The 24033-nt window shown below is 38.0% G+C and overlaps 1 protein-coding gene across 20 annotated transcripts in view; it reads left to right on the top strand.

Annotated features, from left to right (window-relative positions):
* The window catches only part of SGIP1 (SH3GL interacting endocytic adaptor 1), a 199283-nt gene that overhangs the window by 144560 nt on the left and 30690 nt on the right, over positions 1-24033 (top strand). For 13 of the 20 annotated variants that reach the window (XM_032426797.1, XM_032426806.1, XM_032426802.1 and 10 more), the window contains 3 exons: positions 1375-1502; positions 2448-2574; positions 8763-8822. In XM_032426797.1, the coding sequence (XP_032282688.1) occupies positions 1375-1502; positions 2448-2574; positions 8763-8822 (315 nt within the window). The remainder of the gene's footprint in view (positions 1-1374; positions 1503-2447; positions 2575-8762; positions 8823-24033) is intronic. The other 7 variants (XM_032426805.1, XM_032426819.1, XM_032426814.1 and 4 more) reach the window with 1 other exon arrangement.

Here is a 24033-nt window from a genome sequence, read left to right as displayed (position 1 = left end):
GATGGAGGTGGCGGTAATTTTAGTAGGGTTTCACACTAACGAAATTACACTTAGAATAAACAGCACAGAGAAACACAACACACTCAATATTTCAGGTTGTATTTAAATAAGGGGAGCAAGGTTTACCCCCAGGGACTCTCCTAAGCTGAGAGCAGATTCCAAGATGATGGGTTTTGTTGTTCAACTTCAAAGCTCTTTGGGAATCTGGAGATCTGTAGATGAAGATTAGCATCTTGCTGATCTAGGTTTCTCCAGAGAACACAGTTTTGTGGCACGTTGGATGACAGGAGTGGAGTGGGTGGTTATTTTCCTGAGGTGGGATTTCTTAGAATGTTTTGAAATGATCTCATACCTGTGCTTCTAACCAAAGTGACAAAACCTCCGGAGTAGTTGGAACTTTTCTGAACAAGCACTGTTTGGAATATTGATCTGAATTTCTTCAGGTTTGGAGTCAAGTAGCTTATCCATGTACCCCAGACATCTGGTTAAGGATAGACCGATCCCTGAGTCTCAAGACCCTACTGGTGTGCTGATTAGTGTGCATGCCGACCTCTGTGTGTCTTCTGTGTTTCCCATGTTTGTCATTGACAGCCAGAAAAGTAAATCCAAGAGGTTCTTTTCAAAATCACCACAAAATCATCATGGGCCAACTCTACATAGAACAGATTACTAAGCAGCCTCCTTCAAAAAATACAGTCCTCTAAATTCAGTGTGATTCTGTTATTAAGATTCTAAATGCAAACTACTTGTGCAACATCTAATTTACTTTCTTATGGTTCCATCCTTTGCTTACCATCAAATGTTTACTTAGATTTATTAAAGTTAGCATTCATATTTTGAAGCACAGTAAAAAAGATAATTCTCTTCTACATGTTTTTTTTAATATATATATATGTATATGTATATATATAATGTGGAAAAATCATTCACCTTCCTTCAAGGTCTAACTTCCATTTCCATCTTGGACATAAATTCTGAATACGCAAAAACAAGAGAACTTATTTTAAGTTTGGTGTGTATGTGGTCAAAATGAAAGGTCCTCACCACCAGGCTAAAAGTGTCTTAAAGCATATTTTCCATCACAGAGAATAATAAAAGGATTTACCTTTCACTGGGTGTCACATGACAACAAAAGGCAATAAGCTTCAGCTTCTGCCATCAGCTCTAGTTCAACTGAGTGATTTTTTTTCTTTATTAAAAAAAAAAACACACATACACACTAGATGCTGGAGTGTTGAGTGTACTAGCTGCTGGGGTGAAGAAAATTGTCCGGGACTGGTGCTGTCCTGGGGGGGATGGGGAAGGAGGATTCCACGATGACAGCTCTTGGCCACGTGTGGTTCCGGTCATTGTTAATACCAGCTTGTTTTTCAGGTGCATCATCCCCTGCTCGACCAGCCACTCCCTTGGTTCCCTGCAGCAGCACCACCCCTCCACCGCCTCCTCCCCGGCCTCCATCTCGGCCAAAGCTACCTCCAGGAAAACCCGGAGTTGGAGATGTGGTATGTTCCCTTTTGCCCCGGCTTGCTCAGAGACTCATGGTGAGAATGACAAACAGAAGCCACGATGCTGCAACACAGGCTACCTCAATGGCCTCCGATCAGTTGTACAAATGGCCCTGACATGTGGCATCTGAAAGGCAGTCACTGCCTCGTGGGTGTACATTTTGACCCTCCCTCAATCTCTACCACCTTTCTAAAGTCAAGGTCTAAAATGATAGGAATAGGAGGCTGGGGTTCTCAGTTCTGCCAGCGTGGGTCTGATGCAAATTAAGGTAGTAATGCTCAATTGTGCTAAGTCCTTTAGAAAGAGAGGTGTTTTCTTTCACCCTATTTATCTGGCTTGGGAAGACTGCAAGAGAGGGTAAGTCCTGGTTTTTGTCCCCAGACTAGGAGAACTTACTGGTGTTAAGCACACCGTGTGAATATAGAGGAGGGTGGTAGCCTGATAAATTTGTTCCAGAAGTTTCTTGCATCGTGTTTTAAGGCTGAAGAGGTGGCAAACATTCTGTGTGAACAATTAAAAGACTTCTGGAAGAGGACCATTTCTTTGCTATCCACGCACAGGAGTCACAAACTGGGTGATGTCCATAATATTTGGTTTAGCTAGCACAGTTGACAATAAAAAATTAAAAAAAAAAAATGGGTATAAGCTCTCACGGGAGGTTACCTACTTAGTCCCTGAGGGCATGTAGGTTCACAGTCCTGAAACATCACAGATCTCAGCTTCTCTAAGCCTGATGTACCTGCACACTGTGATTTATGGTTCCTCCAGCTCCATCCACAAACCCCTGTAGAGATAGAATCAATTTCAAGATAAAAATAATGTCACCTATACTCTTTTAAGAACCTGAGTTGTCATATCCAGAGCTGGAAGATGTCAAAAACATGGAACAAGGGTACTCCAACCTGCTTATCTAATTTTCTTCTCTTTTCTTCTTCCTGCAGCCCAGACCTTTTAGCCCTCCCATACATTCTTCCAGCCCTCCTCCGATAGCACCCCTTGCCCGAGCTGAAAGTACTTCTTCAATATCATCCACCAATTCCTTGAGCGCAGCCACCACTCCCACAGTTGGTAAAAATTATCTCCTGTCTTTTAATCTGTTTGTTGTTGTGACTGGCTATTTTTTATCATCTGAAAACCTCAAGGCCCTATACTTCTGGTTGAAATTGTTTTGCTCTGTGTTCTGCTACTATCAGCTGACTCTTCTTTTAAAAGCACCTTCTCAGCAAAGGAGGCGAAATGCTTCAACTAAGCAAATAAACAAATAAAAGAACATTAACACCTGTATTTTTCAGGAATTCTCTTATGCTATTCCATACAGAGCTACTCATAAAAGTAAAGAAGAAATCAACAAATAAGGTCCAGTAATTTACATATCATTTCTGTCATAAAAATAGTCTCCTTTGAGGAGGAATGTTCATTTAAGTTCCAATCATGTACCACATCAGAAATCATGAAATTTTGATCTTTTATCTTCTTAAAGATTTCATTTCTTCATCACTTTTGGTTGTCCTTCTGTTGACAGATGGTGTAAGTGTTGGCATTGTGGGAGTTGAGTAAACTTTTTGACATTCTTTTCTAGTGCTTTTCAGTGATGTGTGGTCAGTTTTCCCTGAGAAATAAGTCATTGCTGGCATTTTCAGTAAATGCCTTTGTGCCTCTTTCCTTATGGTGTGATGAAAGTCAAGAGTTGAGAATGGCTGCTCAGCTGGATGGTTTTCCCAGGTTTAAATGCCTCATTTTGCCTGGAGCATCTTTCCTCTTCCCAAGGCTGATCTCTCTCTACACCTCTTCACCCATCTTCCATAAGCTGCTGCCTCTTTCATGTTTGCATGGTATCTCTGCCCTGGGGCTCCACCCTTCCATTTTTTTCCCATTGTCTTCCTTTATTGTCTGAACTCCCCTCCAAGTCTTCCATATTGTAAACCAGCTGGCCCATCCTGCATTGCTTGGGAGAATCATTAACTCAAAGCTAAATAAATCCCTGCTATCACTTACCAAAGAAGAGCACGCTACAGAGTTGCCCATGTGAGAAGTACTTTGATCAAAGCCTGAAGCTCTTCTGGAGAACTCCTTATTTTCCCAGGGATATAAATGAAGGTGTGCCTTGTAGGGGGCCCCAAAGAGAATTTCAACTATATCATGTGTTCTGCATTTTTAATCAGACCAACCCAAAACAATCCTTCAAATTTGGTGAAAATATAACCAGCTGTCCAATTTTGTAGGATTCATTAAAAGACAGATATTTAACATCATTTATATAGCCACGTCTGTTCTTTCTCTGCATCATCCATTGGGGTAATTGGGGGCTTTCTCTTTTAAGATGCCTATGAGGCCAGTTCTCTCTGGAATTTTTTGCTTGTTTTTTCTGTAATGTCTCAACCTTTTTTTTTTTTTTTTTTGGACACTCTTTAATATTCCTGATTGCTACAGCCATTTCCCCCACTCTTGCTCTGTTTTTTTTGGTTTTTTGGGGGTTTTTTTTTTTTGGTTTTGTTTTATCTGGGGGGTTCTGTTTTGGGTTTTTTTTCCTCAAGATTATTTGTCCCACCTACTCCATGTGATTTTCCTGGTTGGTCTGAGAGGAAAGTAAGAAGCATCAACTCTCACTCACAAAGCAGACCTCAACTGCCCTCAGATGAGTGACTAACATATTCTTTAAACTCATTGAGATTCATAGAGAAAATGACACACACAGAGAATTTGAACCGTGTCCATGTTTTATACAATGCGTTTTTATACTCCCTGCCACAGAAATCTCAAATCCTGGCCAGTGACTTTGATTCTTAGTACAACCAGTATGCATTCTTTCAAGATGAATGACGGAGGGGTTAAAAAAAAAAATAGCCACCTGAGAGGATACTCAACATTGCCTCATTGCTGAGGAACATTCTGATTTAATTTGTTTGGTTCTGGGTTTTGGGGGGTTTTTTGGTTGTTTTTTGTTTTTGTTTTTATTTTTATTTTTTGGTATTCCTCTTCCTCATTCTCCTGTTCTTTACTTCCTGCTGCTGTAGGCCACCTGACAGCCACTTGTCTCTGAAGTAGATGCCTTGTCAGATGGCTGCCAGCGGCTCCTGTGTATTGCTGTTTATCTCTTTTTGGAGAGGATGTGCTTTGGCTGTTCAGCACCAGGGGCTGACTATTCATGACCGACTTGGAATGTCAACTTTATGCAGTAAAATAACTTGCGGGGGATAGAGAATTTCAGCAGCAAATTTTTGAGATCAGTGGCTCAACATTTCCGTTCTATCACACAATACTTTTTTGACATTTCCTATGACATCAGAGCCAAAACTGGGGCAAGTGTGGTGGAAACTTTGTACATATTTATTTGTACTTGCTTATTGCAAAGTTGAACGTAATTCAAGGACTAAACTTTTAAGAGCAAGTCTAATCTTCCTATGCAACAATTCCTGTAAGAATATGCCCCCAAAACACTTTGGACATAAAATCTTTCATGAAAGCTGTGATTATAAAGTAGTAAGTCTGATACCACACCTGAAAATAGGACTTTCTGTGCATCACCACGCTCAAATAATGAAGAACCCCTCTGCAACTATATATCACCGAATTTAAGACACCTTCCATCAGAAGATACACTATTATTTTTACATATGACTAAGAAAAGGAGGGGAAAACTGCCAAGTAGCTAAGAAGCTAAGATGCAATGCTTTCTTATCCATTAATTTTAAGACCCATTCCAATTTCAGAGATGTTAAAATGTGAAAAAGTGCACAAAGCAGAATCAATGAAATATAGTACACTCCTTGTGCATTAGAAACACTCATAGGACCTTCACTATTTGATTTGGGGGAAAAATCCTATTAATATTATGGGAATAGAGAAAATGTTTAAAATTATTCTAAGAAACAAACTCTTGGACATTTAAAGATAAACAGAGATACCTGTAATTTAAATATCCATTTTTCTTACTTTTTTTCTTATTTCTATGGGTGAGAGTCGGGGTTTTTGTTTTTTGTTTTTTTTAGATGTTTGCAAAATCTTTTTTTGGTACCCCAATGCAGTAAGAATACCATAAAGACAATTTTTTCATTGTTAAATGAAAAAAATATATTATTAAATATATTGTTAATTATATTCCTTCACTGTTAATTATGCAATTTCAACTGCATCTTTAACATCATCTCAGAAATCTGAATGAATGAAAAGTAACCATTTACAGGCACCAAAGGAAGCAGTAGGTGGATTTTGATGTTTCCTTTGGTGTAGAACTCTGAGCAAAAGTGATTCAGTACTGGAATATTAGCCGTAGCATCTAAATCTTACAGTATTTTTCTCTAAGTCTTTGTCTCTCCCGGCTGGGTGGCAATTCTGAATTGGATAAACATTCTTTTAAAAATACTTGTATTAATGCCAGTGACTTGGCACAGAAAGACCTTCGAGGATGGATATTCTTGATCTCAACTAAAAATTCCCATACTTAAGTTTAGTCTTTTTTTACCTTTTTACTTTTTTTCTTTTTTTTTTTTTTTTTGGAAAGACCTGTCTCTAGTTCTGGCTTCCCCATCCCAGATCAATTTGAGACAATTTCCATGGTTAGTTCCTAAGGAAATTTTTTCTTCTGTACTTAATTTGAGTGTTGCCTTTATTTAAAGCAAGCACAGAGCTATCCAATAATTCATCTTTTAAGTTCCCCAATTTAGTTATGTTATTTTCTTCAAAGCCCTCAATGTCCACAACCACCATAAAAAAATTATGAACATGTTATTTAGCCCTATGAATTACTCTTTTGTAACTCCAATTCAAAAAACAAATGGCAGTATTGGAGACCCATTTTTTGGGGGGGGGGGGTATGTGAATTCTTACCTTCTATTCTTTTTTTTAATTTTTTTTTAAATTTTAATCCCAGTATAGTTAACATACAGTGTTATATTAGTTTCAGGTGTACACTATAGTGATCAACAATTCTATACATTACTCAGTGCTCATCATGATGGAGGCTCCTCATTTTAAGGAAATTGTAAATACGAAGTTAGTTCTTCAAAGGAAAGAAAATATCCTCCATCATTTCCCACTAACAGGTATGAAAGGGTATTGTAACATTCAGTTACTGCCAATGTAACTGTTTTGCTTCCCATTTTCTGAACAGATTATGGAGTGTTCTTCTTAGTGCCATGTCTTGTTCCTCTCCTATAGATATTATAGACATTGCATTAACTTGTTCTAGCCACCAAGGAAGTCACTTATATAATAAATACTGACTGACAAGTGCTATCCTAGAACCTTAAAAGTTGACACAGAAGAACTCTTCCTGCTTTACTTCCTAAGTCTAGGAGGCAAGACAGTAGAATATTTTTTCCAAGAAACATTGTTTACAGAGTAATTTTACTACTCTCATCAATTTCCTTATCTTCTCTACATTATAGAGAGGATTCTCCCTTATGGGTCTTTGTACAGATTTTATTCCATTTTTAATTTAAGTTGTAATAATACTCTTAAGACCTATGGAATCAAGAACTTTTTTTTTTTTTTTTGATCACATAGAATAGAACTCCAATTACCTGTATTTGTTAGTTGGTGAGAAAGGAGATCACGTGCAAAGATCTGGAACGGTTGGGGTCCAGAGCAACTGTTGTGATCAATTTACAAAGACATTTGGCCATAGCTGGATACCATAGACAAAGATGGAATTACAGTAATGTTGTCCAAAATTAACGGGCCATAACTACTAAAGACGGGTGCAAGGCAAACTGAATTTGGATACTGATGAGTTTGAAATGGGATACTTCATTCAGCGACCTCAGATTCATTCTGTTGCTTTTTTATGGTCTTGTTGAAAGCTTACTCTTGCCCACTGGGGCAGGGAGAAGGTATATTATGAGTGATCCTGTGTACCAAGAGGTTCTACTGATGGACATATGTCTGGCCACCTGAGAACTGTGTCTGAGTGAAATACACTTACACAAGTCAATTACTAATGACAGTGCCTTTAACAACTCCCTGAAAAGGTGGGGGCGTGATTTCTTCCATGGAGCTGACTTTAGCCAAATTCACAGATTGCTAAAACCTGGCATTTAAAAATTTTTAATTTTTAATTTTTAAATTTTTTTTCTCATAGAACCATCATAAAATAAGCACATTACTTTTTTTGTACCCTATCATCATTATCCCACTGTGTTAGGTTTTGTTTCCTTTTTCCATTAATATCATTTCTGTGTTTCAATCAGTGAAGTGTACTGCTTGATTTCATTTGGGATTTGTATTTGTGTTTTTGTTTTCCATTCTTTTATATTTCTTTGGTTCGTAGTGTCAGAAGATGATGTTTTTTATGACAAACTGCCCTCGTTTGAAAGGTGCTGTGATACCCTGGCAGGTATGGTGCTAGCCCAGTGATCCCTAGATATCTAGACTTTAAAAATCCAAGCCATTATGCCATCTGAATGCTATAAACTTCATGGACATGCTATTCACCTCATGAGTGTCTGGTGCCTCTCAGAAGCACCCTATTTATTGTTCATCGTGGAATTCATGCCCCACCAAATTTTTTTTTAAGTGAACCTGTTAAAAAGCAGCAGGTTGCATGACAGTTTCTCAAAAGGTTTGAAAAAGGTGAGATGCCATTGCTTTGTGAATTTACAAAGGAAGGAATAATTTAACTGCTCAGAATTACATGTCCGGTGACTGCTTTTGGATTTAAAATATAATAGGACACCGTCAGTAATCTTGTTTTCTCTTTGGTACATAGGTAAAGGGTGTTTTGTGTCTGGATGCCTAAGGTGATTCCAGGGGAGGGGACGGAAGATGTGCGACATCTTCCATGAACTTTAAATTGATATGCAATGCTGTTGTCATTTAAAACCTAAGCTAAGTTTGATATAACCCATAACTCCAAGTTTATCTTTTCGAAAATATAGAAGGGGATGACATTGAAGATGAAATGGATACAGCAATTGCTAAATGACCGTTTGCCCTAACTAGTGCAGTTAAAATATGCTGACGCCCCTGCATGGCCAGGAAGACTTCCGCTCCATGCGCTCAAGCACCGAGTATCAAGCTACCAACAACACGTGCCCATCCCTTTAGGCCTCCATAGCTTTGCTTTTGCTTTCTGTTTCCCAAACTAAAAACCAAAACCAAAACATAGATTACCAGCCTTCCCTTTTTCCTGCACGCTAATGGCATGCAGTGCCTCCGCCCTCCCCCATAGTGAGATTAATGACCTGTAACTCATACTGTGTCCTTCTCTCTCCCTCTCCTTAACCTTTCCCATCCCGCTTCAACTCCTGGCCATACAGAGAATGAACAGCCTTCCCTCGTTTGGTTTGACAGAGGAAAGTTTTATTTGACTTTTGAAGGTAAGTAGTACATAGCATACCAGATTCTAATTGATACCCCTCATCCTTTTTTTCCCATCTGCATTTCCAAATCCCAGTTCTCTTCAAAAGACCTGGTCGCACCTTCTATATACAAATGCTATGGCTACTTAGAAAATATGAAATACTAAAGAAAATATGACATGAATTTGGTTTGTATAGGATCTTCAATTTTTCATATTAAAAAAAAATCAAGCCAATTTGCAGTCAATATTGGTTACTTAATTAACTGTGTGAAATTGGAAACAAACAAACAAACACCTTTTTTGGCCAAGGAACTTAACTCTGTCAACCAGGGCTCTTTCCTGACTCTTTTGCAAATGCAGTACAACAAATGTAAGGACATTCTGGGTTGGAATTGGCATTTAATTTTGTTTTGGATAACTAATATTTCAGATACAACATCCATTACTGTAAAGCATAAATATGTATACATACTCTTATGACAAGGAATGCTGCATAGGAGATCAGAAAAATGAGGAAAAGAACAAAAAGGAGTGTTGTAGTAAATTCTATTTTCATCTACTGAAATTGCAACTGACATGGCTGTAGGAAAATGGACAACTATCGCTGGACTTGCCATTTTAGAAGATTAAGGTGAATTTACATAAATATAATGTCAGGTATTTAACCTCGATGTTGGATAATTTGTTATACTCTGAATTAAGGATTAGCATTCTTCTGTTTTATGTTAAATTCTAAACCATTTTAACAGGCCAGGCATTTGATAAAAAATCTTATTTAAGCTAATTGTGGGGAAAATTTAAGTAATAATATTGTGGTTGGTCTCATCCATAAATATTTATCACTTAAGCCCCTACTTTCTACCATTTTAAATAGCTGAATTTCTCCTAGGATCAAAAGTGGGCCAGAATGTATTCTACTGTAGAGTCGAATCTAAACATTGAACTTGTCTTTGTGTTTCATGACAGCAAAAAGCACTTTCCTAACTTGAGTGTGTGTTTTATCGCAATTTTAAAAATCAGAATGACTGATAAAGATTTTTAAGTAGCTTGTGAGGTGTTTTTTTTTTTTTCTCTCAGGGGCGAATTTTCTGGGCAAGATGGTCCTAGAGGTGGAAGTCCTTAGCTGGGAGTAGCTTGGGTAGCAACAGAAAAGAATGATCTGATTTAAAGCTTTCCAAATACCTGATATCCTGTCCTGGCTCAGGTGGAGGACAGGTGGATAGGTAATCTTCAGGGGAGGATGCATGTTTCCCACATGATGTCAGAAGCTTTCCTTGCCTTGGGTCATTACTTTTGTAATAACCAAGATGCAAAATCCACAAACTTATGACCTTCTAAGCCAAACTTACGACCGTCTAAGCTTTCTCTTTGAATCTGATGGAATTAAAAAGTGCCCAGGTGTCTTTTTACTGCTCAGCACATCTCAAAAGGAGAAGCTATGGTTGAATAGGTTGGTAATCCCAAAGTACAGCAAATCCCTGCATATATAAAGGCTCTCTCTCCGCTTCGGGCTGGCCACAGCAGAATAGTTTACCCTGTTTTAACCAGGGAATTGAACAATACGCTACTGCCAACGCTGCCTCAAGTAATTGGGGCCCCACACACACAAAAAAACAACTTCCATGGTGTTTGTTGTTTCCGTTTGTTTCGGTTTTAGAGTATCTATTGGCTCGTTTGCTTGTGTTTGAGTTTGGGTTTCTTTAAATGGAGAGACAGACTTTTTTTGAAGATACCTGTCTGAAGACAATTTTAGGTTGTTGGTTTGTTTGTTTTTAAAATACATATTATCAGTCAAATATAAGTATTAATAACTGTGTGGACTAAAAATGTGAACTACATTTTTTTTTCATTTTAGGAAAATATAATTATAACATATAATATAAAACATAATATTAGGTATCTAAAGTTGGTAACATAGCCATTCTAATTAATAAGATCTGAATTTCATAAGCATCTTGATTTAGACCAAGAAAGTCATGCAAGAAGGTGTTTTAATAGAAATAAATCAGAATTTCTAGTACCATGTTACCTTCATCTTGGACTTTGCGCAAGTCAAGGACGTATAGAAAGGGTTTCCCAAGGCACTGTGGGAGAAGCCATATCACAAATATATGCCCCTACTTATCTCATTGAGAAATGCTTATGCAGATAAAAGTACATTAAAATGAACTTCAGGACTTAGGAGAAACTAAACATGACACTTTGCCACTTGAACAAGAATGGCTATGTTTTAAGAATAGAGAAGGGTAGGGGCACCTGGGTGGCTCAGTCGGTTAATCGTCATAGTTTCAGCTCAGATCATGATCTCAGCGTCACGAGATCAAGCCCTGCATCGGCTCCATGCTCAGTGCACCGTCTGCTTGTCCCTCTCCCTCCCGCTCAGCCTCTCCCACTTTGCTCCCTGCCCCCAAAATAAATAAATAAATAAATAAAATCTTAAAAAAAAAAAAGAATGGAGAAGGTTTGTTTTCACCATTTATGTACATTAGCTTCAGGTATTTTTAGCTAGTGCAAGCTGGAAGGATTTTTTTTTATTTTCTGCTGTGATGATAAAGGACATGGAAATCACCTTGAGAATAGTGCCCCTACCCAAATTTTAAACTCCAAAAGGACCGTCATTCAACATGTCCTATCGAATAGCACTTCTAGCATATTCTTCTAGGGCACTCTGGTTTTACCCACATTTGTTATTATTCATATCATTTTCTTCAATGCTTCATTCAGGGAATACAGAAGAAGATTCCCAGGTCATATTACTCACCTGTTCTAAACAGCTTTTAAATCATTATTTATTGGCATCTAAATAGTGTTTTTATAGTGTTCAAAACCTTAGCTGGTCTCATTCATACAGTGCTCTAGGCATTATAGTTACTCAGTAAGTGTTTGAGCCACTAACCAACCAACCAACTAACTAATGAACATTGGCTTATGAATTTATTTGGAGACAAATGTAATGTGCTTCATACTTTCAAATTTGATTTAACAAGAAAGGTAGAAAGGTGTTAAACAATGGTTCTAACCCAAAAGAGTTCCAAAGCTTTTCTTAGTGTTTCACTTTGATAAACAATTTCAGTAATATCTTAACCTATTTAAGTTGGGTTTTAAAAAAAACAAAGGTCGCAAAAGGTAATAAATTAATTCATCCAAGAGTATGAAGCTATCAAGTATTCTTCTGAGATGGAAGGAAAGGAAAGATATTTCCATGACAAATAAAAGATGTGACTCTTAGACATTTGAACAATTCCCTAGAGCATTTTAACATGAAGATGTTTCCAGAAATGTGCTGTCCCTCTCTTTGTTTAGCTTATTTAACTACAAAATCATCTTGTATTTGGTAATGAAAAACAAACAAACAAAAAACCTTGCAACCATTCTTAAGTGTCCTTGTGTCTGAATAGCATCTCCATCCTCTGTGCATACAGCCTCTTGCACACTCATCTCTAGACTCTTCTGTGCTCCCGTTATTGCTCTTACCCCTATCACGCCTTCAAGAATGTCACATCCTTAGCAACACCCTCCTCTACATTCGCAGGCTCTCTGCCAACCTCGCCCACCTGTTTCCTTAACTGAATCCCAGCTCTCTTCAGAGACCATCACTTCTGTAGCACTCTCCCCGGAAAGTTCTCCAGTCTTCTGTGGGCCATATGTCATGGGACTACAAAGCACTGTTTGAATTCTCCCAATTCCCTGTTGCCACTTCCAGACCACCTCCTGTTGTGCCTGTGTGCTGCCCATCTGATAATTCGACCGCCTACCACTCCTTCTTGCCGTCCACTGCTGACCTTCTTGTCCGCTGCATTTAACTGCAGGCTTAGAGATGCTGGAAGCCCCTTTTCACCCTCTTCTTCACCTTGCTTCCTAGCTTTATCCTGTGACATACATTGATGTGGATGACCCATCCAACACCGTGGTTTTAGGGCCTCTTTGACTTCTTAAGCTCCAACACACTTTCTGTCCACGCTACTCAGTAATCCACACCTCTGGCCACATCTTGGAAATGGTCCCCACTGGCAAGTGTCATTTTGGGAGATGAACCCTGAGTTTGAATGACACATGCCTGGGCACAGAAGTAGATTACATAATGGCATTTCCCATCTGACTGGAGTTACCAAATAGAGAATTAATGAGATCAGCACAAAGCCCCAGAAAGAAGAGTTGCTATGTGTAGACAATTTTAAAAGCTGAAGCATAGGTTAAATTGTTCCCTAGAGCAGGAAAAGGGAACTAGGGTCAATGATGAATAGAAGAGAAAAGGTAAAGAATATCCATGCATGCATTCCTCTATCCAGTGGTTAATAAGCCTTCCATGACGTCCTCAGAGCTCTAAGCCCATGTGCAGGAGTGATGGAGGGAAAATGCTGTGTCTGCCTTCTAGGAATTCACAAGAAATGGAGGACATGGGCACTTCCTACAAAAGGCACACAATAGCAACAGTCATTATAGAATGCAAAAAAGTGCTGGAAACGTTTGAATAGTGGATAGACTTTAACCGGGAAGAATCTGGAATAACTTCTGGAGGCACAGGGACTTGGACTGACTGACAAAATTTGGGGATTTACTGAAGCAGTTTGAGAGAAGTAGTAAGGGACAGACAGTACCGTTTTCCATCTTGAGATTTGAAAAACACCATCAAAGTAGCATCATTTGAAATCTACTAGGATGTGGAAAGGAGTGAAATCTTCCATCCCGATACACAGGGAGAAAGGTGCTGTTGTAAACCAGGAGAAAGGGATCTCCAAGAGAACTAGAAAAAAATGAGTTACTTTTGGGACCTCTCAACTTAAATGTCCTGCACCTTCCATGTAGACGAGTCCTGGAGTAAACAGATTGTGCAAATTTGGGAGTCATTTGCTTAGAGATAAGGACTGAATCCATGGAGGTAAGGGTTTAACCTTGGGGCATGCCTGCATTCAGGAGCCAGATTGGAAAAAGAATGCATTGTGACTTGGGACTTTCTCTATTGTATCCTTTCTTTAAATAACCACACAAATATTAGTGATTAATTTTTAATGCATGATATTCAGTGGATATACTTTTGTGGAATGTATCACATGCCTAGATCTTTTGCTGATCTTTCGTCTCACAGTTGTCTTTGCTCTGAGGAATGCCTAACTGGCTGACCCAGTTGCACTCGTTGTGACGGTTAACCTAAGTACCAGATAGGAAAATTGCAGACATCAAGCCTAGAAGGAAAATACCAGCTTTTAGTTGGCTGTTATTGCACGTACAAGTCAACGTAGAGATGACACACTGTCTCCTTTCTCCAACTGCTTCCCATCAAAGCCTTTGTCCTCTTTGGGTGTGTGTCCTTCTTGAGCGTCTTCAAGGACCTTACCACCTTTTATCTCTGCCTCCTTTTTCTTCCTTCTGACACACTCAAAACTGAACATCATATGAGACTAAGGATACTTTTAGTCTTTCTTGTGTACATCAAATAAAAATTTAATGACTTGTATAAATCTTAAAAATAATTGAATAATAAATTTTGCATTTCCTTACCTATGAATAGAGAGAAAATTGTTTTTTATAGGATACTTCATTTTTCTTTTTCCATGAAGCAGACGCTCTTGCAAAATACTGTGATGTTCCCTACCTATCCCCATAATAAACTTATAGCCACATCTGTCATGTTCAAAAGAAGGAATTTGTTGTCTTTTATGATATTATAGAGTTTGACTTGAAATACTCCTCATGGCAGCTCAAATATGTATATGCCTCGATGTGCTCATAGTCATTATGCTTTGGCCAGAGTCAGGACTGTCTTCATATGTTTATATGTAGAGAGAGCATACACACACACACACACACACACACACACACACATATACACATATGTTTATGTATATATACACACACACACAAATATATGTAAAATTGATTATGATGGGTGCATAGCAAAATGCTATGGTTTTCTATGTTTACTAATTCTGCAATAGGTAGGTGGTATCTGATAGGGAAAACAATGAACAAATCTGTGGAATAAGGCTTTGATAATATTGCTATAGGGACAGATATTGTTATGGATATATTCATTCAATCAGCAAGTGTTTATTGAGTCCCTACTATGTGCACAGTACTATGAAAAGTATTAGGTTTACAGTAGTGAACAAGAAAGACATGTTCCTCCCTTCATGGAGCATAGAAGTCAGACATTAAACAAATAGTTACAATAATGTGCAGAGATTGTTATATTCAGAGGTAGGTATTTTGGAGGCATCCAGCAGGGAGACCTAACCTGGCCTAGAAGTTAGGGAGAGCTTCCAAAAGAAAAGATGAGAGTGCTATTTAAGTCTACACAGAGTCTGCTTTGAAGAAATATAAAATGTCGCTGAGTTAGAGTTCTTTTTTTTTTAAGATTTTATTTATTTATTTGACAAAGAGAGAGACAGCAAGAGAGGGAACACAAGCAGGGGGAGTGGGAGAGGGAGAAGCAGGCCTCCCGCGGAGCAGGGAGCCCGATGTGGGGCTCAATCCCAGGACCCTGGGATCATGACCTGAGCTGAAGGCAGATGCTCAATGACCGAGCCACCCAGGTGCCCTGAGTTCTGATATAAAATCTTACTTAATGTAAAAATGTTAACCTACAGGTATATTGGGTATTATCCTAGATACTAAAAATAGAAGGAGTCCCCAATTAATTTATATGTTTACTCTCAGCACATACATAGGCACACACATACACACACAGAGAGAAAAATATATGTAATATGTAGAGAATGAAAGAGAATGTATATACATGTATATATGGAGAGAAAAAGTGTCATTGTGTGTGCATGCGTGTGTGTGCACACATTGGCTCCGGAATTAACACTCCAGGTCTGAATTATAGCCTCAGCATCTATGCAACTTTAGGTAAGTTACCTAACTTTTCAAAGTCTCCGTTTCCTCCTATGGAAATCGGAATAGCAATGGCACCTTGTGCATAAGGTTGAAGTCACGAGTAAATGGTCAAGTACTGAGGTCAGTGCATGCGAGGCGCTCAGTAACTATTAGCTATTAGCACGAGTCTCCAACTTCACGTTTCCCTTGCTTGTAACATGGCTGTGTTTTGTATAGTTTTTGACTGCTTTGGAGAGGATTGGGTTGTAGCACTCCAGCCTTCGTCCACATAAAACATGTGGCAACTTGGTCTGCTGTGAGTGGCTACGCGGCCTCCCTCCTCATCAGCAGGGACAAGGAGCAATCTTTTCCCCTCTGCTTCTGGAGCAGGAGAATGATTTGGAAGCAGAATGCATCCTCCCTGCTGTACGCCTCCCGCCTCCACCAGAGCCTATCATTAAAGCTGACTTGTGGAGACTAGTGATCTGGCTGGTGATACACTCCTCGGGGTGCTGTGTTCATGCTGATGGGAGATGCTGGAAGAAAATCTGTTACCGTCTCTTTTATTAAAGGGTTTGTAAATCATGGCATTTCAGCAGATTTGACAAGTAATTTCAAACTTCCTGAGACAAAGAATGGAGAAGCTGAGAATCACCACGGGGGAGCTGCTTTACCTTTGCATAGTTGTGAGCCTTCATCATGCGATAGCTTTTTTTTTTTTCATTATTATTATGTGTCCTCTAAGACGATCTATCCATAAATTAAGGCTGCCCATCCATTGTACTCTGGACTCTGGCCACCCTAGACATAGAAGAACCCCTGGCCACCCCCTTCAGAGAGGAAAGCTGACATAATGAATGAAGAAGTGATTCAAAGAGGTGGTGTCAGGACTCAAGAGAATCTCCCATTTCTAAGCCACTTCATGGATGTGGAGTGAATAGATTTTAGTCAGTCCTTTGTGACAGGTCTTTGTAAACTATAAAGTACTATATGCATGTAATCATTTCTAAAACAATAATTGCCATTAATGAATGTTTAAAACGTGCTAAGAATTTTGCATTCATTGCTTCATTTATTAAGTCCAAGATTGATTTGGGCTCATCAAGATATGGCATTTAAGACAGAGCATTAAGAGAAGCCATTGCCCTTAAGATTTTCACACTTTTGTGTCTTCAACTATTTTGCAACATACATATGGCAACAATTTCTGCTAGAGCATGGACTTTTAGCAGCCAGAAGTCTCCTGGACTTGTTCCACTTCTGCGGGCTATTTTGTACTAAGTCACCAGGACGTGAGTAAATATGGCCTTGGGATCTCTTTTCCTGCTGGCACACCTTCACAGACAGCATGTGCTATTTACCATTGTGTTTCTGGATCTTATATTCGGAATAATTACAGCATGCCTTCCCCCTAAGATCTGATTTGGAGGCTTGAAATATGCCTCTGAGAAAGCACGAAAGGTTATTCTGGAGAAGTGTCCCAAAGGAGCAAGGATGATGTTAATTTTTCAAGGATGTTTTGGTGACTTTTGAGAGTTGCAGTCGTCATTGTTAAGCATGAGGCCAGGAAGAGGAAGCATGAGTTATTTAATGGTGATTATTCCTTTCCTTAGATTTTGCCTTTTTTTGGACTCTGCTCGCAGCCCATTCCCAATGAAACTGGCAGCTCAAATCACAGGCTTTCAGAGAAGTCAGACTACAGTGGCATTCTCCATGCCTCTCCATTCATAAATATCAGCCCCCAGGGGAATAACTTTTAATAGTGTTCAAAATCACCAACATCCACTTTTTAACTATAAGAACAAAGAACTATTCAAAAAAATAAAGGAGAAATGTAGAAACCTCAGTGGTATTTTAAGATCTAAATCCCAATTTCTATTTATATTTTTGCCACAATACCAAAGTAATGCGTGCTCATTATAGAAAATTTAGAAAAACAGAAAAATATAAAGAAGATGAAATGACCTACAGTCTAATAACCATAGATAACCACTGTTTTCACTTTGGTGTATATCACTTCTAGCGTTTTTCATGTGATGTGACTGTGTGCGTGTATGCATGTGTAGTGTGCATGTTTATAATTATGCATCCTTTTATTTTAACATATGATAATGTCCACCATGCCATTGAAATGTATTTTAAAATAGCTCACAATTTGCTTTATTCTGATCATGAAATCGATTTAAGCACATTATTTTTTAAAATTCACACACTATGGAAAGTATATATAAAGGAGTAAATACAGAGAAAGAAGGAAATCCTGCTGTTTGCAGCCACATGGATGGATCTTGAGGGCATTTGCTAAGTGAAATAAGCCAGATAGAGAAAGATAAATACTGCATGATTTCACTTATATGTGGAAACTAAAACAAAAACAAAAGCAAGTCAAACTTACAGAAACAGAAAATAGAGAAGTGGTTGTCTGGGGCTGGCAGGTGAGGGAAATAGGGAGAAGTTGATAAAAGGGTACAAACTTTCAACTATACAATGAATCAGGTCTGCAGCTCTACTGCCTAAGATGGTGACTATGGTTGACAGTACTGTATTGTACAATAGAAATTTGCTAAGAGAGTAGAACTTAAATGTTCTCACATATAGGTAAGGTGATGAATGTGTTCATTAACTAGATGGGAGGAATCTTTTCAGAATGTATATGCATATCAAATCATCATGATGTGCACTTTAAATTTCTTACAATTTTGTTTCTCAATTATACTTCAATAAAGCTAAAGGGGGAGAAAAGATCCTACAACTACAAAAAAAAAAAAAAAGTAAATACCACCCTGATCATACTTTTGAGAGATTAGTAGAGATGACATTTTTAACATTTGTTGAAAAATCTTAAAGAAAAGCCTCTCTCTATAGATACCTATACACACACGTGTGTGTTACATTTACTTGATTCCAAAAGGCTATCCTTTAGGATATGCTCCACTGGTTTAATAATGATTTTTTGGGTGCAAAATAAACTTCATTAAATGTAGGAAATCATTTTTTCTAACCAATAATAGACCAAATGCAAGCCACCACCTAAAGTATAACAATTAGAAATTGAGTCTGAACCTATTTCATATTCTGAATAAAAGATGGATCTAAATCAATTCTGGCCATCAGCGGTTAGGTTTTTATGCCGCATGTTCATAACCTTGATCTCTGTCTTCTCTTTGACACTGATAGTTTAAGTTGGGGGCACATCAAAAATTCCAGGCTTTTATCTGCGTTAGTATTCCTGAGTTTATTTATAAATTGCCAAAGATAAATAGCTTTTTTGAAAGTCGTCTAGAAGTTTTTGACAGATACAGTTTTAGCACCTGAGTTATATATTCTTACATGATGCATAATTCAGTCATAACCTACTTTTGCGCCATCTTTCAGAACTCTGTGGTTTAGTTTACAAAGGATGTGGTGGTTTCTCCTGCTTGCAGTTGCATAGCCTGGTTTGTGGCAGTTTATCTCTTGTGTACAAATAACTTTTCACTTTATTACTGCAGCAGATGGAATTTTCTTAAAAGCATTTTAAAGGGAAAGAAGGGTCCAAATGTAAGTTAAAATGTAATCATGAGAGGCTACCAATCCAAGTAACTCAGCTTAACCAAGGAGACTGTGAGGTGAGCTGATAACTTTTACTCGTGGTGACATTCCCACAAGTACAGACAAAGACAATGGCGGAACCTGCTCTGTTAGCTGCCACCTGGTTTCTTTTGACATCGTTTAGAAGATGCATCTCAACTTCAGAAACGTTACAATGTTTTTGAAAGTATTTCTTAAGCTCAAGGAAATATGTTACCTAGAATTTTATGCAAATAGAATATATAATCTGCCCTATAATCTTCAGTCAATAGTAATCATTTCTCTTTTTTTTAAAGATTTATTATTTTTTTTTTGAGAGAGAGAGAGAGAACACGCACATGCCAGTGGGGGGAGGGGCAGAGAGAGAGCGAGAGAGAATCTCCAGCAGACTCTGCGTTGAGCTCAGAGCTTGAGGCGGGGCTCTATCTCCCGATGCTAAGATCACAACCTGAGCCGAAACCAAGTCAGATGCTCAACAGACTGAGCCACCCGGGTGCCCCAATGGAAGCCATTTCAACTTAGTATATGCAGTGTGTGTGTGTGTGTGTGTGTGTGTGTGTGTGTGTGTACATATATACACATACATCTGTATAACCATGTTAATGGTTCCATAGTATTATATACATATACCTATCTTCTATTAGGGGATGTTTAGGTTTTTACCCTTTTTATTTCTATTATGTAAAATGGTGCAATGAGCAGCCTTAAGCCTGTATCTTTCTGTACTTGTCTTAATTTGTCCTAAAGAAAATTGCTAAAAATGCAATTGCTATGTTAAAGGGTATTCACATTTTAAACATTACTACATTATTGCCAAATGTCTCTCCAAAAAGTTCATACCAACATTATGATTAACATTTTTCCATGCCTTTATCAACATAGTTGTATCAATATTTTTCACTTTTTCCAATCTAACTGGGAAAATGTGATATGTAATTGCTTTTAGCTCCATTTTTAATTACTCAAAACTTTTTAACATCTGCCTAGCGTTTCATTGTCATGAATCATGATTTATTTCACTTCAATTATTAGGCATTTAAATTGCTTCAAATTTTCCCACATGCAGTGAACATCTTTGCATATAATTCTTTGGCCTGAAGATATTTTTTCTTAGAATAGATTCTTAAAATTGGAATTACGGGCTAAAATTGTGCAGCTTTTAAAAGTTCATGGTACCCATTGCCAAGCAATTTTCTAGAAAGGTTATACCAATTTTTACTTCCACTAACATTATCTTACAGTGCCTGTTTCATGAAGTATTGGGTTTTTAGATCTTTTCTAATCTGAAAGGGTAAAAATTTCTCTCATCCTGTTGCATTTCTTTGGTAACTAGTGAGGCTGAACTTTTCATACTTTTTTAGTCATTTATGGTTATTCAGTGAATACCTTGTTCCTTTTTTAAAAGTCGTTATGTTGCCCACTTGTACTTGAGGAATACTCTAACAAGCTAATATACTAATGTTGTCAACTCCCAGGCCATACCTTCAAGTAGCCACTCCTTCTCTAAAAATACATACCAGACTTTCCACAGGAAAACAGATTTCCCCCACCCAAACGTGCTTGGGTATCTTTTTTGGAACCTCTAATTCTCCCTATTCCTTAACAGACTCCTTGCCTGTTCTGTTAGTGCTCTTGGATCTGTGTCACTATCCCCCACCATTGTATTCATGGCCTTGCTCCGTTTGGTTTGAAACCTGACCCAGGCTCTCTCTAGCTTCTCTGAGGATTTCAGATCCCCCGACTATATTCACTTCCTCCCTGCCTCAGCTCAGGGATTGCTCATGTTGCCCATGGGAGAACACCTCTCCTGGCTTGACTAAGCTCTCCAGCCTTTCTTTCCTGTACTCTGTTCCTTTGTATGGTCATTATTAGGTATTTTCCCAAGTGTCTTGAATAGATCACCCATAATTGTGGCACTGTAGATATTAATCACTCAGCATAAGTTTGAAGAAAGAAACTTATCCTCTAGCAAAACCAGTGCTTGCAGTTTTTCCCAAGACAGTTGCTGAGGTATACAAGGACATTCACGTGCATGGCTCTTTTAAAACTAGAAATCAGGGCAACTCAAACTTTTCTTCATTAGCCCCTCCTCTTACCCAGGGAGTCTTTTTAGACTTTTGTTTTCCCCTAATCCCTCCCCAGTAGAATTTTAATATCACAAATGTACTATACATCTGGCTGTGTACTGTCTGTCTATCTGTGTGCTTTATACATAAAAAATTAAGATTTCTTTCGCCTTCCCCCAAGAACCAATTTTCACACTGTTTGGGGTGATACTCCCCCACTAAGGATGCACGCCGTCCACCCACCTGAATCTTGGAGCAACGCTCACTAACATGAATGGACAAATATTGATAATATAGGGTAGGGTTTAAGAATGCCATTGAAATTTAGACCTGGTTTTCAGTCCCAGCACTTCTACTTACTGTAGAGCAAGTTACCTTGAGCAAACCATGTAGTTTTACTGAGATTCAGTTCCTTCAATGAATGGTAAAACATACATAACAGTATGCATCTCAAAGAGATGTTTTGAGAGTAAAAGACAATATGCATGTAAAGTATTCAGCACAGTGGCCATCACACATAAGTGCTCTATATAAATTAGCCCTTGATATCATTATTCATATTCTCTGTATACCATGCTCTTGCTGGCTCAGCCTTAGATGCTGGATCAAACAAACTCTCAGTACTATCTATACAAAATTGTCTAGGATTTGTTCATGCGAGTCTTCATACCAAAAACATTTTCATTATGGCTTTGTCTCCCACCTTGTGTCCATTTTTAGCAATAGTCCTTGTGTTGAATATGTTTACTGTGATTTTGATGATAAAAACAAGTATAATTTTTTTTTATTTTTGGAGTCAAAAATATTATTTAGGAAGTTAATTAAATATGGCATTAATGTTGAATGATGGTTTGGGAACTGTAAGCAAAGACCCAGTTCGAAGAAAATTCTCTCTAAAACATGGCAAAAATGTCAACTGTCATGTTTCTGGACTGAGTGGAATTTGAAAAACAAGAAATACATGCTCATCAAATATATACTATATTTGTATGTATGTATGTATATATATCTGCAGGCAGGTAAGCAGAGATTTATGAAGAGGAAGACTGAAAATAACTCTCATCCCATTTGTGTACCCAGAAATTAAGTATCCTTAACTCTGCTCTGTGCAAACTGACTTTCTTAAGTGTGCCTTCCTCATTTTCCTAGAGGCAAATGTCTTGCACACTGAAAAGCATGTAACAGATATAATTCACACAATGCCACTGTGAGTCAAGGTAAGACCTATGGGCTCCTTCTATGGAAGGAACACAAGGTTAAGTGGACCTACACTTATATCCTGACTCCGCCACTTACTGTCTGTGAGAATGAAAGCAAATGACTCCTTTTTTCAGACTTGCTTTCTTGATCTGTAATATGTAGTAATGTCTACCGGGCATGGAATTGGGTGGTAATTGAATGATGCGCTATGTGTAAAGCATACAAGACAGTGTTCCGCTCATAGCAGGTACTCAGGAATACTGATGCTTGCTTTTATGAGGTTTGCCCTTTTTCCTTTTTACTGGCACTCAGCAAGTTAGTTGATGTTACCTATCTCGTGATGTGAGAAGCCAGCGTAGCAAATGGGGAAAGTTCTAAACTTTTATAAGCCTCTGGTTTTGTCATCTATAAAATAGTGATGATAATAGGATTTTTCTTAAAATTATGAGGATGCAGTAAGGTAATACATGTGAAACATTTAGCAAAGCCCCTAGAATATAAGAAGTACATGCTCAATTTAGCTCTCATCACAGCATTATTATTCATTAGATTAGGTTATAGCATTTATTAGGCTACCAAAAATTCTCAAATAGACACAAATATACAAATATACAAAATACACAAAATAATTTATGTATAGTGTTTTATATGCAGCATACACATGAACACATCTATACAACATACACATATATATTTCATATCATTTAAACCAACTAGTTTATGTAAACCAACTAGATGTAGAGAAAAAGAAAAAACTAGAAAATTTTTATGTAGTAACTTTCTATTGACTCCTTTTCTTACAAACCTATCCTAAATTTTTTTCTAATGAAGCTGCTGTGATTTTTAAAAAGTAACATTTCTTTATTAATCATCACTTCAGCTAAGACTCACAAGGTCTTATCAGAAAAGTGAACCCTTTCTCGAAATATCAACAAAAGCCAATTTTGCTCACTCTAAGAACTCACTAATTATTTAACTGTAGTGTGTTAAAAGATTTTTTCACAGATTTAGTCTATGACAATTTCGAGTCCCAATCAAGCCTTTTGCCACTACATATCATAAAATTTTCGGAACTGCTTAAATACATTCATTTTTAAGTGATTTTTTTTTCTTTTTTCTTTTTTTTTTTTTTTAAAGATTTTATTTTATTTATTTGAGAGAGAGAGAGAATGAGAGACAGAGAGCATGAGAGAAAGGAAGGTCAGAGGGAGAAGCAGACTCCCTGCCGAGCAGGGAGCCTGATGCGGGACTCGATCCCGGGACTCCAGGATCATGACCTGAGCTGAAGGCAGTCGCTTAACCAACTGAGCCACCCAGGCACCCAGTGATTTTTTTTTTCTGATACTGACTTTCCTCAGGTAACAAGGACATCCTATGTCATCATATTTAATTCTCATAGCATCTGTAGGAGGTACCATCTCCATTTCACAAAACAATGAAGCTGGGCCAGAGAGGTTAAGTAACCTGCTCAAGGTCACACAGTAAGTGATAAAGTCAGGATTCAAACATAATTCAATCTGATTCCAACATTATTTGTCTCTCTCACTGCATTGTATAGAATATCATCTATAA

The sequence above is a fragment of the Phoca vitulina genome, unplaced genomic scaffold (assembly GCF_004348235.1).
Source record: "Phoca vitulina isolate PV1807 unplaced genomic scaffold, GSC_HSeal_1.0 scaffold2, whole genome shotgun sequence".
In the NCBI taxonomy this organism is placed as follows: Eukaryota; Metazoa; Chordata; class Mammalia; order Carnivora; family Phocidae; genus Phoca; species Phoca vitulina.
The sequence above is the reverse complement of the archived record's forward strand: the minus strand, read 5'-3'. Positions and strand labels throughout refer to the sequence as shown.